The sequence below is a fragment of the Danio rerio genome, chromosome 6 (assembly GCF_052040795.2).
Source record: "Danio rerio strain M-AB ecotype USA chromosome 6, GRCz13ab, whole genome shotgun sequence".
In the NCBI taxonomy this organism is placed as follows: Eukaryota; Metazoa; Chordata; class Actinopteri; order Cypriniformes; family Danionidae; genus Danio; species Danio rerio.
Window position 1 is genome coordinate 4,016,520 of NC_141026.1, and position 18,968 is coordinate 4,035,487.

At 34.5% G+C, this 18,968-nt stretch overlaps 1 protein-coding gene across 21 annotated transcripts in view; it reads left to right on the forward strand.

Annotated features, from left to right (window-relative positions):
* The window catches only part of st3gal3a (ST3 beta-galactoside alpha-2,3-sialyltransferase 3a), a 71,164-nt gene that overhangs the window by 44,259 nt on the left and 7,937 nt on the right, over positions 1 to 18,968 (forward strand). For 13 of the 21 annotated variants that reach the window (XR_015492564.2, XR_015492567.2, XR_015492565.2 and 10 more), the window contains one exon: positions 16,932 to 17,078. Coding sequence is in view for 15 of the 21 variants with exons in the window: in NM_200355.2 (NP_956649.2) it covers positions 16,932 to 17,078 (147 nt within the window). In the remaining 6 variants the exon portion in view is untranslated. Of the gene's footprint in view, positions 1 to 191; positions 270 to 16,931; positions 17,079 to 18,968 lie in introns of all 21 variants that reach the window. The other 8 variants (XM_087255224.2, XM_087255226.2, XM_087255223.2 and 5 more) reach the window with 1 other exon arrangement.

Consider the following 18,968-nt stretch of genomic DNA (forward strand, 5'->3'; position numbering starts at 1 on the left):
ATTAGTATTATTATTCATATATTATTTATTTATTTATTTATTTATTTATTTATTTATTTATGTTATAATATGTGTGTGGAGGGTACAGCTGTTTATATTATTGATTTGTTTATTTATTGAAACATTTTTATCAAGTTTATGACTTTAGTTTATTTGTTTTGTTGTTTGTTTTTCTCCAAACATTTTCACAGACCCCCGGGGGTCCCCTCACTGTTAATCAGATTCAGACTGATGCATTCGAGACCTGCGGTCCTGAATACAGTCTCTCAGTGAGTCTGAAACAGACCACGCCTGATGCTCATTTTATGACATGTGGTTTAGAAATTCATCACTGCTACTAATGCTAACTGCATTATGGGCTGGTTGTGGTTTTTGCGTTTTTTGTGACTATGTGTGAGGCTGGGGTTGCATGTCCTCAGGTCACCCACACAAGCTCAGCGATGTGTTTAATTGTGTGGTCTGTGCTGGAGAATGGCCAGCTTATCTACTTGGTTTAGATTTAGTCAAGCAGCTGTTTTCTTGCTTTATCTCCTGAATGCTAATGAAGATGGCTCTCACATCATTCCTCTTTTCTATGAAAAATATAAAGATTGTCCTATTTCGAGTTTTTCTTTTGTAGTCCAAATATCAAAAAATTCTTAAATTAAGAATAAAAAAAAGAAAAAAAATGTTTGGTTTCCGAAATATTAAGTCAAATATGCTATAAATACATTTTAAATATGCTATAAATAAAATAAACTTAATTCAAACAGAAAACAAATTTATTTTAATTAAACAACTATTTAATTAAACAACTAGCAGATTTTTTGCTTGTCTTGAGGAAAAACTCGCTTAGTTTTGAAAAATTCAGGCTTCATTTAATATTGCTGGCCCTGTTATTTTCACTTTCACAAAATTATGTATGTATATTAAAGTTTTAGAAATATTTGGGGCATTTGCTAGCGCCAATAGCCTAGTGGTTAATACATCGACACATAGGATGAGGTGCTCGCGGTGACCTGAGTTCGATTCCCAGTTCAATGTTCTTTGCTGATCCTTCCCCTATATCTGCTCCCCACACTTTTCTGTCTGTAAATCACCGCTGTCCTATCAATAAAGGTGAAAGCCCCTAAAAATGTATTATAAAAAAACAGTATTTGGGGCATTCAGTACATTTCTTGGCTAAAAATCTGATTGTACTGTAAAAAAAACACATATTATCATAAATATTCCTTGTATTAGTACTGCATTTGTGCATTCATTCAGTTGTAATATACACATATTATTAACTGCAGTCTAAAGACATTTTGACTCATTTCTGAAAACAAAACAATATTTTTACTTTTGATATTTGGACTAGAAACAGTATAAAAACACTTAAAAAAAAAAAAAAAAGCATTATTTGCAGTGCCAAACTTTAGTTAACTGATCTCAGAGACATTGTTTAAACCCCTCGGTCACAGCAGTGTTTTAAAAGTCAGTATTGAATAGAGTTTGTAATGCTTATTTGCTTCTTTCACTGTATTTAATCAAATATGCAGTTTTGGCAAACATAAGAGACTTTGTTCAGAGTCATTAGAAAGAAAAAAACATTTATTAAAACATTACTATTATTATTATTATTACTATTATTATTATTATTTCTATTATTATTATTACTATTATTATTATTATTAGGGACTTTTGCACCATAAGAACTTTTTTTCAGCTCCCAAAACTGTACCGACTTATCCTTTTACAGTGTTTTTTTTTTTGTTTGTTTTTTTTATTGCAGTTTAGTAAAGGTTTTTAGTTCTTCCACCATTTTAAATCAGCTCCTACTTGAGGGCAGTGTCTAATCCTGCACAATAGGAACTACAGTGATGCAAGTTCACGCTCAGGTGCAAAAACTGCAGGTTCTCGTTTGATATTATTATATATTATTATATGCTGATGTTAGCAGCATGTACCTGTTGGCTTTGTCTGTCAAGTTGTGTTTTTTTGTGATCTGCAGCACTGCAAATGGTTATATAGTGAGTGATTTGCTCAAAAACACATAGTTTGTACACACAGTCTATATTATCATGAAATGAAATGGAAAACAGCTTGCATTAATGCATCCTCTACCCAGCTGTTGATTGTGTTTGTGTGTGTGTGTAATATCTATCTATCTATCTATCTATCTATCTATCTATCTATCTATCTATCTATCTATCTATCTATCTATCCATCTATCCATCTATCCATCCATCCATCCCAATTCCTATCCATCCAAGATATCCATCTAATACAACCTTCTCTCTTTCTATCCATCTAGCTATATCTATCTATCTATCTAGTAATAAAAATATAATTTGTGTGCACTTAAAAAATATCTGTTAATTAACAGGTTCTGTTTTGTGATTCACAAGTGTTTTTTGTTTATTTACGGATGATCTCTTGATCTCTTCTCTTCTCAGTCGACTTTTAATGTTGAAAATTCAACTCTACGGTTTAACAAAGTGACACTTATTGACATTGTAGTCATATTTGAGACAAGATGCTGTTTAAAAAATAATATATAATAAAATAAGTCTGTAAAATAACACAAAATGTACTAGCGACTTATTACAAGGTTTTGTACCATAAATTACTACAACAACCCAGACAATATATCACTTTAAGCCAATAAAAATGTCTATAAAAGTCACTTTTCCGAAACTTTCGTATCATTGTTCCATAATGCAATTCAAAAGCATAATTAAGTGGGGGGAAAACATGAATCACAAAATACGGAAAACTGTCCATTTATAGGTATTTTTTAGTGTGTGTGTGTGTGTGTGTGTGTGTGTGTGTGTGTGTGTGTGTGTGTGTGTGTGTGTGTGTGTGTGTGTGTGTGTGTGTGTGTGTGTGTGTGTGTGTGTGTGTGTGTGTGTGTGTGTCTGTGTCTGTCTGTCTGTCTGTCTGTCTGTCTGTCTGTCTGTGGATTCATGCTAAAGAATAACACAAAGGCCACACGCAGGTTCTGAGAGGTTTGTGGGAGATCAATTGAGTCTGACTGTATCCTGATAAGGTTAATGGCTGAGATTGGTTGCCGTGTCTTTAGAAAGTCTCTATACAGCGCCTTTTCCCATGGGCTGCAGCTTGACTTACTCTTTCTCTTTCTAAAAACACAGATAACGTGCCTTCAGCCTACTGTATCCATTAGTATTCCCAGCGCCATTCCAAAATCCATTAGGACTAAGAAAGAAGTGTACATTCAGAGAGGACAAGAGGGAGAAAAGAATCTCTCGAGCCTGGAACTTGAGTCTGGAAATGAAAATAGATTAAATGTCTTAAGTCTTGCATGTGTAGGTGGTTATATTTAACAGATATTTTAGTGTTTTAGTTAGGTGGTTGCACAACAATACATTAAGAGATTAATCCGTTTTTCTGACGTCCTTTTTTAAGATTTTGTAGAGAACTTTTCGAGGATGTTAAGTGCACTCGTCAGTGTTTGGCACGTTCCTTTAAAAGAGTAATTAGTTATAATTACTTTTACAAATAGTTACATAATTATAAAAGTAACTACTGTAAATACCAGGCAAAGTAACTATCGTGTTACTTTAAAAAAATCTAATTTGTCGAATTACTATAAAATAAATGTAAAGACCCAGGAACATCAGACCTTTTGGAATTCGAATTAAAACTCACTTGGAGACGTTGGATATCTGGATATAATAACAACGATGCATCTACTATGATGCACCTGTCTCAGAGTTAAAAAAGGGAAATACACCCAAATGTTTATCAGGAAGAATTTATCAATATCCCATGCAATCTACCAACTTATGTGCCAGTGTATACAGATGGTTGCCAGTATGTGCCAGTTGCCAGTGTATATCAGGTGGACGAGTATCTGCTGCTATACATTTTTTTTGATGAATGCATTTTTTTTCTAAATAAATTTTTATATTTAAATATCATAACAATAATGTGATTACTCTTGTTTTAAATATTCCATTTAATGTATCCCTACTAAATAGAAGTATACACATTTCTTAAATTATTTATTCACCTCAAACTTTTATAATAGATGAAATATTTTCGCTTTCCATTGTACCGTTTTGGGTATATAGTGGTAAACATGCATTGATTATTTCTTCTAGATTTTGGACTGTAGTTTAGTCTGCTAAATTGCTCTTAAATTTGCATTAAAAGGTTTTACATTTCATTTTCTTAAGCGTGCAGCTACTCTTGAGACAGAAGATGAATTGCTTCATGCCATAGCGTGCGTTTAAAGTAGATCCCTTACCATTTACTGCCAAAACAGTGATTTACTGAACAAACTGAACAATAAATGAACCAATTTAAGTCCAATTTATCAGTAATTTTGCGTAATGATAAACAGACTTAGACCGAAAACTTCACAGCTGAGACTAGGGAAATAAATTCTTCAGATAATTGTTTTCTGTTGAAATGTCTCTTCCACTTTGAGAGCATTATCCGTCACTGACCCGTCCATGTGAAAGATTCATTCACGTCCTACTGCATGCTACAATCACAGCTCGCGTTTACACATGAAATTGCCCGTAACGTGTTCATTCAGCGAAGGTTTTGAAGTGTGCAAGACCATCTTGTAAATATTCTCCCGTTCAAAACATTCAGACAGGAATACTAATGAGGATAATTGAGAGGTCGGGGATGAAGTAGATGTTGTTGTTTTTTTCATGTGCGTGTGTTTATTGGCTGGAGTCTTAGCTTGTGATTCTTTGACTCAGAAACACTCTCATTACTCGAACCTCTGCTGATTTGGAATTAAATGGCAGCTGTGTCTTCTGAAAGCAAAAGAACGGCCAAGATATCTTGTCGTAAATGATGCGTCAAAACAGCTAAATCATCAGTGGCCTTAGCGTGGTATGTTTTTAGACTAATGCCACCATATGTGCGATGTTAGGCCAGCCGATGGAGGTCTTTGGGGGTGTCAGCTGTCCTGGCTGTGGACGGAGCAGATCTGTCCCTTTGCTTTTGTCTCCTCTTTGAAATTCAGCTTCAAACACGGCCATTCAGAAAGGTAAACATGAGCAGGTGGACAAGGGGTCAATAAACTAGCTGCTGTTGTTTCCACTGCTGGTCCAATGAGTCACAGAGAAGCTAGAGAGGAGAAGAGAGAGAGGATTAAAAGAGAGTATTGAACCAAGGTTGAGATTATTGAGAACGTTCTAGTGTGTCGGAGGTAACTGAGGGCATGCAAGAAAGTCTGAAATGATTGAGAACATTCCAGAATGTCTGAGATGATCGAGAACATTCAATTGGGTTAGAAATAAACGATGGCATGCAAGAAAGTCTGAGATGACTGACAACATTCAAGAAGGTCTGAAATTATTGACAATGGTCAAGAAGGTCTGAGATGATTGAGGACATTCAAGAATGTATGAGATGATTGAGGACATTCAAGAATGTATGAGATGATTGAGGACATTCAAGAATGTATGAGATGATTGAGGACATTCAAGAATGTATGAGATGATTAAGGACATTCAAGAATGTATGAGATGATTGAGGACATGCAAGTGGGTTAGAGATAACCGAGGACATGCAAGAAAGTCTGAGATGATTAAGAACATTTAAGAAGGCCTGATATGACTGAGATCAATCAAGAAAGTCTGAGATGATTGAGATCATTCAAGAAAGTCTGAAACGATTGAGATCAATCAAGAAAGTCTGAGAGGATTGAGAACATTCAAGAAAGTCTAAGATGATTGAGAACATTCAAGAAAGTCTGAGATGATTGAGAACATTCAAGAAAGTCTTAGAAGATTGAGATCATTCAAGAAAGTCTGAAACGATTGAGATCAATCAAGAAAGTCTGAGATGATTGAGATCATTCAAGAAAGTCTGAAACGATTGAGATCAATCAAGAAAGTCTGAGATGATTGAGATCATTCAAGAAAGTCTGAGAAGATTGAGATCATTCAAGAAAGTCTAAAACGATTGAGATCAATCAAGAAAGTCTGAAACGATTGAGATCAATCAAGAAAGTCTGAGATGATTGAGATCATTCAAGAAAGTCTGAGATGATTGAGATCATTCAAGAAAGTCTAAAACGATTGAGATCAATCAAGAAAGTCTGAAACGATTGAGATCAATCAAGAAAGTCTGAGATGATTGAGATCATTCAAGAAAGTCTGAGAGGATTGAGAACATTTAAGAAAGTCTAAGATGATTGAGAACATTCAAGAAAGTCTGAGATGATTGAGAACATTCAAGAAAGTCTTAGAAGATTGAGATCATTCAAGAAAGTCTGAGATGACTGAGATCATTCAAGAAAGTCTAAGTAGATTGAGATCAATCAAGAAAGTCTGAGATGATTGAGATCAATCAAGAAAGTCTAATTGATTAAGAACATTCAATAAAGTTTAGGATGTTTTAGAAGAAAAAATATTCGAGAATGTTCAAGAATACATTATAGAAATATTAAGATATAATTTGACTTGAGAAGAGAAGCAATATTCAACTGTTGCAAAAACATTTTATGAATACTTGTTGAAAACATTAAGATAGAGTTTGACATTTTGTGGCTGAAATGTAAGAACTTTTAAGGTTGGATATTTTTCAACAACCTTCAAGAATACATAAATATTTGAGACCATTGTAGAGGAAAAGATTTGAGTTTGTGTTTAATTTTTTAGATAATTTGGGAACAATAAATTAATCCAAATGTGAGATTCGATGTGACTCAAAGGAAATAAATGAAATACAGGGACCTTGCAGACATTTCAGTGGATTTAAATGTGAAAATATAACATGTAATTTTAATAAGATTTATTTATTATTTCATATTCATTTGTTAGACAAATAGATTTGTTTTGATTCCAGGAGTTCCATATAAAACTAAAGATTATTCATTCTTAATCTAAACACTAATTAGTGGATCCTTCTTTTCTGATGCAGGTCCTAAGTACATCTTTTTTCCATCAGCACTATTATCCATCACTCTAAACATGCTGTCTAGGTAGGCAGCTTCACTACTAACTGAAACAGAGCTTATGCCTATGAATCATTGGATGCTTTGTATAACATGTTTGGCTTACGCATCACAAAACAATAGTGTCCATGAGTGTCAAGTGTCCTCAGAGTCTGGTGATTCAGACATGAGTAGACTGAAGGTTGAGGGTCAGGGTCATCGATCTTTAGCGCTCCACAGACGGCTGTAGAAAAGCGCAGGGCTTCATGAATGCCGCAGTGTGTGTCAGCCTCTGGAAACTGATGGATTGGCTGATAAAGTCTGCGCCTCACACCTCCAGAGAGTCCGAGCCGCTGAGAGCAGCCATTGTGGTGTTGGAGCTGTGATGTTTTCTGAAGTAACATCAGCACTCAGAAATGTCTCAGGAACTCTTTTAACCCAAGAAAGGGAAGTTTGGAGGATAAACGGTTTGGGGAATTCCCGTCAGGGAAAATATGACTATAAACCCACTTGTGATTCAGAGTTCAGTGAGTGATTGGTTGCTTGATTCAACTGATTTACTTAATTGTTTGATATTTACATTTAGTCATTCTGCAAAGCATAATCATATAATAATCTGTTTGAAGATTGAAGTTTATTTGGTTTTAGAGTAAATTGCGAGCTTTACCTTTACAGCATAAGGTTTATTTGAAATATTTTTTATATGTAAACCATATAAACATTTCAAGAAGAATCTATAACACAAGCTCTTCATATCAACGCTTGTTTGATTTAACCAACAGAAAATTATAATAATGGAAAATAACAAAACAATTACAGGCAATGACAGTTTAAGATGTTATTAAAGATGTAAGTCACAATTAATGCTATTAACAAACTATTAACTAATAGTATTAGCCCAATAAACTGCTAATTAGCTGCTTATCAATAGTTAGTAAGGTTTTGGGTAGTATTAGGGATGTATAATAAAATCATACTTTATAACTACTGAAAAACTGTGAATGTCGTAATAATATTAACATTATTAACATTATAATATTAGTATTAACATTATTAACAATATAATATTAAAATTAATAACAATATTAATAATAATATAATATCGCCAGTAGTTAATAGCATGAATTGTGACTTAAACTAAAGTGTTACCAAATGTATTGTTTAATAGGGTTTTTTGTCCCTATATTTATTCATTTGGTTGGATAGTTAGTTATTAAACTGTGATTGGTTATTGGTTAAGATTAATAATCATGTGATTAATTTATAACTTGGCTAGATAGTTAAGTAATTGGATATTGTTGCAATCAGGCCATATATCAGTCTAGACAGACTGATCTTTAACAACTAAAAGAGCCAATATTTTTATTCTTGTAATCACTGAATAGATTAATTTGGAGTATTTGGTTTGGGAAAATATCAAGAACCGAAGGAATTAAAAACATCTCATTACAAATACACCTGATTATTTCCAGAATACATAAAAAAATCAGCTTTAGAGATGTGTCTCACCAATTTAGCTTATAAAGTGTTACAAGTCAGAGAAACCAATAAGATTTAACAATATTTATAATATGAATAATGATCATAGTAAGCGTCTTTTACCATTTACTGGTATTACTGCAGAAGTGTGTTGGTTTATTTATTAGATAGATAAAAAGAGAGAGTCGTGTAAAATAATATAGAGCTAGATGGTGTAAGATGGATAGAGTGCATGATGGATAGATTTAGATGGAGTGAGATGGATAGAATAAGATAGATAGTTAGATGAATAGAAAGAGACGGACGGACAGACAGACAGACAGACAGATAGATGAAACAATGCAATGATGGATGGATGGATGGATGGATGGATGGATGAAAAGAAAGAATGATGGATGGATGGATGGATTGATAGATTCATATAATAAGACAGCTTTAGATTAATAAAATGATTTGGATAGAATCAGATCAAGTCAGATGGTTATAAAAAGAGAGGAATTGATAAAATAAGATGGTGAGATGGATAAAAAGAAAGGGATGGAAAGAATAAGATATAGTTAAATGGATAGAAAGAGAGAAGGATATATAGAGTCAAACAGAGTTAGATGGATAGGAATTGAGATGGATGGATGGATAGATGGATGGATAGATTAAACAATCTAAGGATGGATGGATAGATAGATAGATAGATGGATGGATGGATGGATGGATGGATAGATAGATAGATAGATATAGATGAAAGATAGATAGATAGATAGATAGATAGATAGATAGATAGATAGATAGATAGATAGATAGATAGATAGATAGATAGATAGATAGATAGATAGATAGATGGATGGATGGATGGATGGATGGATGGATGGATGGATGGATGGATGGATGGATAGATAGATATAGATGAAAGATAGATAGATAGATAGATGGATGGATGGATGGATGGATGGATGGATGGATGGATGGATGGATGGATGGATGGATGGATGGATAGATAGATATAGATGATAGATAGATAGATAGATAGATAGATAGATAGATAGATAGATAGATAGATAGATGGATGGATGGATGGATGGATGGATGGATGGATGGATGGATAGATAGAATAAGACAGTGTTAGATGAATAGAGTAGGATTGATAGAATCATATCAAGTTAGATAGATTGAAAGAAAGATGGACTGATAAAATAAGATAGTGAGATGGATAGAAAGAGAGAGAGGGATGGATTGATGGATGGATTGTTGGATCGATAGTATAAAAGTTAGATGAGTAGAGTGAGATGGATAGGAAGAGAGAGGGATCTATAAACGTTGTTTTAATCTCTTACTTGTTGTGTTTTTGGATCTTGTAAAACTCTGTGGTGTTTTAAAAAAGTTGTATATATAGGAAAAATACAGTCAGAACTAAGTTTGCTGAAAAATGATTGACCCCTCCTTCTCTCTTTAGGAACTATGAATTTAAGACTATTTTAATTTTCACGTGAGTCTCAGAATTTGTCACTTTGATTGCTTGTTGGCCAAAATATGTCTTATTTTCCTCCATCACTGTACTTTCAGCAGCAGCGGCAGTGCAGAAAACACTGTGATCAGATTAGTTTTCCTCTTGTTGCTATGGCCATGCTGAGTGACCGTGTCTGTAATACAGCACAATAAGCCATTTGGACACCACTATCCTCAGCCAGAGTTCAGAGTTCATAATCATTAGCAGGCTCTTCTTTTTGTTTTTACCTGCAGGTCTGTTTCAAGCAGCACAGTGCCTAATATCAGAGAAATCCTAGTGCAATGTGGATCCTGTCACAGAGTGATTGATTTAGGGTCTTCCTTGACTTTATGGCTTTGTTTGCGCTGCTTGTTTTTCATGGGGCTCTTAAATGGCCCCTATCTCCTCCGCAGTGCAGGGTATTGTGTTCATCTCTCTCCGAGCCTGAGCCACGTCACATTTTCCACCTGTGTGTTTATGACTCTCTCCCTATGAGTCTGAACAACACATTCTCACAGCTCATCTCTGCTTCAGTGCTCGCTCCGAATATGTCAGCGTTTTAGCTGCTTCTGTTTTTTTACATCTTTAGACATTAAATATTGATTTAATTAAGATTTGTACATAGATTATTAATGAAAATATTTCTGGAGAAAGCTTAGATGAATGCATGGCTTTATTTAAATGTGTATAAAATAGCATTGTGAACTCAATTTAAGGCAAGGCAAGTTTATTTATACAGCACAAGTCATACACAATTGTAATTCAAAGTGCTTCGCATAAACAGGAATAAAAGAAACCAGTATAAGAAAATAAAAACAATGAAAAAAGCAGATAAAAAAACAGATTAAAATAGACAAATAAAGTAATAGTGCAATCTGTTGGACATAGCGCAGAGCTCGTTCATACATTTTAAGGACATTTATTATGTTACTGGCTTCTATTTTTAAAGTATTAATCATTTTTTGCCCTCTTATCAAAGTGTCATGCATAGTATAACTGTTTCCACCAAAATATGAAGCAGCATTGTTGGATTTCTTTTTTTTTTTCTTTACTTTCTGCCGATTTTGATAATGATGTACTCTACTTGCTAGATTTCCATAGATTTCTTCGGAGTTTTGTCGTTGATCCCAGTTGTAAAAGCAACAAATAATAACTTTTAGTTGATCATTTGGAAAAGTGTTGATTTTTTTTTCTGATGAATCATCTGTTGAGCTGCATCCCAATCATCACAAATACTGCAGAAGACCTACTGGAACCCACATGGACTCTAAATTCTTTCCGAAATCAGTCAAGTTTGGTGAAGGAAAAATCATGGTTTGGGGGTAAATTCAGTATGGGGTGTCCGAGAGATCTGCAGAGTGCATGATCAACTTCAACAGCCTGAGGTATCAAGACATTTGTGCTGCCCATTACATGACAAACCACAGGAGAGGGACAGATAGCGCTGCTTCTCATACTTCAGCCTCCACATCAAAGCTCCTGAAAGCAAAGAAGGTCAAGCTGCTCCAGGATTGGCCAGACCAGTCATCAGACATGAACATTATTGAGCATGTTTGGGATAAGATGAAGGAGGAGGCATTGAAGATGAATCTAAAAAATCTTGATGAGCTCTGGGAGTCCTGCAGGAACGCTTTCTTTGCCATTCCAGATGACTTTATTAATCAGTGATTTGAGTCATTGCAATGATGTATGGATGCAGTCCTCCAAGCTCATGATGGAGTCAGACACAATATTCATTCTGTCTCCACTGCAGCAGGACTTTATTTTCTAAGTCTATTTATAGTCTAAGCAAAGTCAGACCTTATTGTCCTTATTAAATCAATAAAAATCAAGGCTTGATCATATTTTATTTTGGTAAATTAAGCGTAATCTAGAGGCATTTGCCTTTCATATAATTCACTTCTAATGCCAAATGATCAACTAGAAGTCAAGATATATTTGTTTTTCCTAAAACCTAGATAAGCGACAAGACTTTTGTCAGGTATTGTAGTTTGAACAAGCAGAGAAACTCTTTTTTTAATGTAGCAATACAATACCTTTACCTTTATTGTCTTTAGTGTATTTCTAGCATATATATTCAGCCTAGGTGGCTGTAAGGCTTGAAGCTTACACTGCTATTCTGAACCAATAATCGGAAACAGAAAGCAGTTGAAGGATGGCGTGTTTAAATCCATTATTTATCTGACTCCATTGTAATTAATCTGACTCCATTAAAGTTGTTATCATCATTGATAAAGAGAAATAATCTTAAAGCAGGCAAAGTTGTTTGTTAAGTTGCATGATCAAATATACAGACATTAGAATGAAACAAACTAACATACTGAATAAAGAAATTAGCTGTAACATATGCACTGCTGAGCAACATAGACAGTGGAAATGCCTTTGTTAGCATATGAGGCTACGCACTGGTGTGCGGGAGATGCAGAGTAAAAGCCATTCTCCCAGATCAACAGTTACCTTTCCCTATTATACCCTGAGCAAAGCATTGTCAAACATGAGTGTAAAACCAACCCCCAAAACCAGCTGAACATGTGAGCAAAGTTAAAGAGATGAAGTGGGGGAGAAGTACATTAAGGCCGTACTCACACTAGGTACAGTTGCCTTGAACCGGGCCAAAGCACGCTTGTCCCCCCTCCCGTCTCCCCCGACGGCCCGCGCTCACACCATATCGGGCCTCGACACGCTTATGTCATCGCTGCTGCTCTGTTTAGTGAGAAGCGCTCTCTATGGCAAGCCTTTTTAGCATTTAAATCTTTGTTCTGACTCCATAAATATATTTAGAGATATCTCTAATTATATTTTGATTAGTCATAATTATAATTCCACTACTCAGAATGACAATTAGAGATATCTGCAATTACAATTGTACTAGTACGAAATCAGATTGGAGATATCTGCAAATATATTATGACTAGTCATATTCCTTCATTGACTTCCATTGAAAAATATTTGCAGATATCTCTAAATGAGTTTTGACTAGTCACAATTGTAATTAGAGATATCTCTAACAGAGTTTTTACTAGTCATAATACATTTGGAGATATCTTTAATTCGTCATATTTAGAGATATTTACTAATATATTTGAAGATATCTCTAATTAATTTACTAATAGTCGAATTACAGTTGTAGATATCTTGAATTGGATTTTTGACGAGTCAAAACTCAGTTAGAGATATCTGCAAATATTTTTCAATGGAAGTCAATCATAAAGCTCTCGTGCTGCAGGAATGAGGAGGTCTGCTGAAGGCGCGCAGCTGACGTGCTGTGAGGAGTTTGCGTCTTTGATAAACGACGGCAGTTTGCGATCACTGAACAGTAAGAATGATTAATTAATCCATATGAAACAGTTCCTTAAAAGTCACGTCTCGCTTTCAGTTTCGGGCTTTGGTACGTTTTGCACTCACACACAAGCGTACCGCGCCAAAGCCCAAGTGATCGGCGTTTAGGCACACCTCTTTCAACCGGGCCAGTGCCGGCCAAGTGAACCGTGCTTGAGCCCGATTCAGCGCACTCACACTTCTCAAACGATCCGGGAAACGGGCCTGGGCACGGTACGAATGGCATAGTGTGAGTAGGCCCTAACATACTCTCCTCAGGCCATGACCCAACAATAGTAAATATATTGTAGATTGAAATACAATTAATCAATGTCTCTGTTGATTTCATCACTACAACACTGTCAAATAAAATGACACCAAACATGACAAAGTTTTCTGAAGGAAGAACACAAGTAGATGAATTGTGTATGGTGAAGAGCACATGGTTACTGTAAGCAAATGGCAGAGATGTGTATCGGAGCTGTGAGGAACTCTGCCTCATGAGGAGGACCCATTCCATGCTTGGAATGTCTCAGAAGTCCTTCATTAGCATAGAAGGAAAAGTATATAATATTTTCTCAGCTTACAGTGGCCATATCTGAAAGTGACATCTAAAAATATATAATCTCCAAACACTCAAAAAATGATTCAATCCACTTAAATTTGTTACGTTAACTTAATCGATTTATGAAGGGACAACATGAAATAATGATGTGGAACCCTGCATTTTTAACAGTGAATGTTTGATTGGTGTTTTGGGAATGAATCACAATAGCTTTGAATAAATTGGTGGAGCTAATTGGTGTTGTTGTAAGGTAGAAGATTGTGCACGTGATAAATATGGCTGATGGCTGATGTGATCTTATGTCACACCACACATGCTTTGTGTTACACCAGAAAACTACAAGTGAGACTCTCTCGATCGTAGTATTTGCTTTATGCAAAAACCCATCCCTTCCTTGAAAGAAAACACACGCTTAGGGCAGGACGTAATTATGTGGCATGTTTATTTCTTGTGCCATGACTTTCAGGAATAAAATGGCGCTTGATGAAATCCCACCAGAGTTGTTGCTCCAAAACGTCAACCAAAGTTACGACTTCTAAAGCGCCGCCATTTCCCAGGTGTTTCTTTCTGGTCCTTGATATTGTCTGCAGGTAAAGTTGGCGTCCCATGAGGAGAGCTAGAGGTCCTTGTTCGGACACGCTTTTGACTTGTACGCTGCCAATTTCAGCATGTAAGCGTCACCCTTTTTTATTCAGAGTATCAAAGCGAGCGCTGTATTTACTCAGCTGAGAGTGTTATTCAGTGGCCGCGAGTGACTGTTCTGCATCCGTTTCACTTTAAGCCTTTCCTCAGGTCATTTCATTCACAGAGCAGGAGTCGAGGGAGTGTTCGGAAAAAGAAAAGCTGCTTCTGCTCACAGTCACGCAGGTCTATTCATCGCTTTTGTTTCATCGGCTAATCTTAAATTGCCTTTTCCATAATTTAAAAAGGTCTTAAATTATGGAGGACCAGAAGTGCCAGTTCATCAAAATAAAGAAACAAATGATCAATTAGATAATAAAAATGCTTTAAAATATCTGGGTTTAAATGAACAAAAAATTGACAAATAAATAAATAAATATAGATTATACTTATAATATTTAGTACATGAAGTGTTGTATCTTTTTAAAAAATCTTTTAAAGATTCACATTTTAGCATTGCTTTTAACTTAGATGATCATTTTGGAAACTTTTTGATTTGATTTAATTTTGATTTGATTCATTTTTTATTTTTTATCAAAAATAATTATTCAGAGATGATTCCTTGAATTTACTCTATTTGTTTACGTTAAGTGGTTGTAAATAATTTATTTGTGTTGAATTTAAACAAACAAATTAAGTTGAACATTATTAAACTTAATTTGTTTGTTTAAATTCAACACAAATAAATTGTTTACAACCGTTCTGCATGCAACACTTCTTTCAGTGTACATAAAATATTATTAACAAAAAATACATTTCAACATGGTCGAAAATGGAGTGGGATGAAGCACAAGCTTATTATTTTCCCACCCCATTACCACATACTTCATTCGTCTGTTATTCAATCTGATGGTTCATATTTTTATTGTTTTGTTGCATCTTTTTTTTTTATTGTGGTGCTGTTTTTATCTGATTGGAAGTAAAAGTTATTTCCCTTTCTCAGATGGTTGACTCAGAGGTGTTTAAACCTTAATTTAGTTTATGTTAAATTAATTTAAAAATAAGTACATACTGTTTGTATTTTTACTTTTTACCTAGATATTATATGTGGTTATCAACACATTGCTGTAGTGTTGTTTTCCCTTCAATTTATTTATTCATTAATTTTCCTTTGGCTTAGTCTCTATTTCAGAGGTCACCCCAGCGGAATGAACCGCCAACTGTTCCAGCATGTTTTACATAGCAGATGTGCTTCCAGCTGCAAACCAGTATTGGGAATCAAGTATTAAAAGTTGATGAATAAATTTAGAGAAATCTGAAGACCTAAAAAGTATTGAAAAGTCTTAAATTCTGTTTTACAAGATATTTAATTTTGTATATTTGATAATGCCATGTATAGCTGTTAGTGTGCCTTAATTTAATCTGCAAATATTGGGGAAAAAAGTCACATTCTGATTTATTTATTTATAAATTCTAGTATTTGAAATCAGCCAATCTGCTAGAAAATAAATGGGAGTTTAAAGTTTTATGAATTCATTTAAAATCAGATGATTTGTTAAAGCCTTTTAAACTGGTCTAATGATTATTGTTTTGTATTTCTCTTTCTTATGAACTTTTCATAGGGTTGGCTAGTAAAAAAAAATATTTTGTTCTAGTTTGCCACCCTTCTGAATTATATTATATTGAAATGAAGTCATCAAAAGAGACTCTATTTGTGATTTCTTAAAATCAGTGAAGTTAAAATGTCGCCAACGTTACCAAACCTAAATGCAGATGAGCTATTAAAATGTATGGAAAGAGCCTTAAAAAAATATCTCAGGTATTGAGTTTGGATCTCTGATTCCTGTATACACCCTGCTATAGCGCATGTGTTCGGACTGTTGGGGAACTGCCAGGCTGCTCTTACCATGAAACATATTTTGTTGAAATGTGGAAGTTTGAATATCATTGGACAAAATTTTTATAAGGAGATTACTTTGATGGACATTTTTAAAAAGGTACCACCAGGAAGAATCTTAAATTGTTTATCAAAAATTGAACTGAAACGTCGTACTTAACTTTGAATATATTTTTGTGTGAATTTTATTTATTTCTATTTTATATATTTGTCTAAGTAACTTTTTATTGTAGTATGAATTTGATTTATCATTGAATATTTTTATGTATATTTATTTTGCCATGAAATAACCATAAGTTGCTGATGTGGCAATAAATAAATGAATGAATGAACGAACAAACCAATGAATGAATGAATGAATGAACAAACGAATGAAAAAACAAACTGTGGGGGAAACCGGAGCACCTATAGGAAACACACATCAACTCGGAGTTAACATGCAAACTCCACACAGAAATGCTAACTGACCCTGCTAGGACTCAAACAAGTGACCCTCTTGCTGTGAGGCGACAGCGCTAACCACTGAGCCACTATGACACCCCCTTTAATTTATATTTTCTTTTCTATATTTTCCTTAGAGGGTATTAAAAAGGTCTCAAAGTCTTGAATTTACCCTTGCAGAACCCTGGTTCATGCATTCATTCAGTGAAGTGTCTCATGGTTTGTCTCTGTTCTTGGTGTGTTTCAGTGGAGAATGGATGGATTCTGGAAGTCTGTGGCACGTGTCGTTCCTAGAGCTCCACAAGACATGCGGATCCTGAACCCCTATTTCATACAGGAAGCCTCGTTCAGATTAATCGGCCTTCCACACAACAATGGCCTCATGGGAAGAGGGGTGAGAAACAAACACTAATCATTTAATGAAGTCGATTCATGATATTAAAACACACAGCGATTGCCATGTCTGAAAGTGTTTTCATCATTTAAAAGAGTACAAATGACGTACAAATGACTAGTTGTTGCATAAACACAGCCTCTGTATGAAGACTGTCATAATAAGAGATAAAGCAGTGTTATGTAGATTATTAAAAAGATGCCTTCTAACATTTTAATGACTTTCATTAATTCTGATTCTTGTCGATTCTTATTTTCGCTGTACAAAAAGTTTGTTTAAACACCGTAAGCAGAAATAACCACGACTCTGTAAAATTGGTTTTCATTTTTTTTTGTTAAATCAAGTTAACTTTTCTAGTCATCTGAACTTCAAACTGTCTAAAAATATTGAGCTGGACTTAAACTTAAAAATAAGTTGAGCCCTGATTGACCTTTTAAAATAAGTTAAAGTAACAAAAGCATTCTGAATTTTCACACTTACATGTACAAAGTGATGAATTAGAAATTAGTTCAGATTTAGGTTCTATTAAATTATCAGTTCTGTTTTGATTTTTTGTTATATTTTATTAATTTATTAAAATATATTGTTTGTAATGTAAACTATTGTATGATATCAGTATATAATGTTGTTTAAATTATTTATTAATAATTATATATATATATATATATATATATATATATTATTATTTGTTTATTATATTTAGTGATGTCAATCGATTTGGAAAAATGTACTAATTAATCTCACTTTTTTTGCAATTTATCGTGATTACTTGCATTTAAAAGACTGAAACTTGTAATTTTGGTTATTCAAATGTAAAGTTTATGTAAATGCAAGACAAAAAATATTTAAATTCAAAACATAATTGCTTATTAAATTTTTTGTTTAACACAGATTTCTTCATGTAAACAATAAACCATCAAGTTCCTGGCTTGACAGCCATATTCATTACGGAAATAAAAACACAGGCATGTTAATGCCATGTGAATTTCGAAACAATCATTGCCAATAAAGATAAAAAAATTATGTTGGATTCTAAGTGGACTGCAAAAAAATGCCAAAATACAGGCATTGCAGATATGGAAAATAATAATAATAATAATAAAGTATTTATCACAAACAGTTGTACTCCTTGAAAAGTTGTATTGCTGTGAGTTGAGAACATTATTTATAAAGTAGAAACAATTTTGCTTAATCCTCCTTTACATTCAGCCAGTTGCTGAGACAGTCCAGTTTGTTGATATTATCGGGAGACAATGTGGACCTTTTGTTTTAAATGATGTGAGTTGAGAGTGAGAGCAGTCTCTCACATGCAGAATCACAGAATCAGCAAATGAATTTCGGTGCCTAATTTTGTTGCCACCGGTGCTTCGACAAGGAAGTAAAAAGCATCAAAGGGTACATCAAAGGCACTCACAGGTGCGCGTTGTGTCACACCGAAGACTAATTCTTACAGGGACTTTAGTCACACCATCTCTAAACATTTAAACAACTTTGAGGTATATAGACGGTGACGGCGGCGATGTTTAGGCATTTGTTCTTGTTGCTAGGAAACGTGCGTACACACACACACACACACACACACACACACACACACACACACACACACACAACGCATGCAGGACAGCACAGCCAGTGAGCGACTCCCTTCAGAATCATCAACACGCATAATCGCGTTCATTAAATTTGCTTAAACTAAGCGTTCTAAAGTATGCTGGATTTTACAAGGATTCTGACACAGCAACGTGAAGCTGACGATTTACAAGAGTTTACAATTGACATCATCTGGCACTTTCACTGAGTACATTTACATGGACACCAATACTCAGATTTTAATATGATTAAGATAATACCCTGATTAAGAGTGTCTAAGGACCACAGAGTCACGAAATG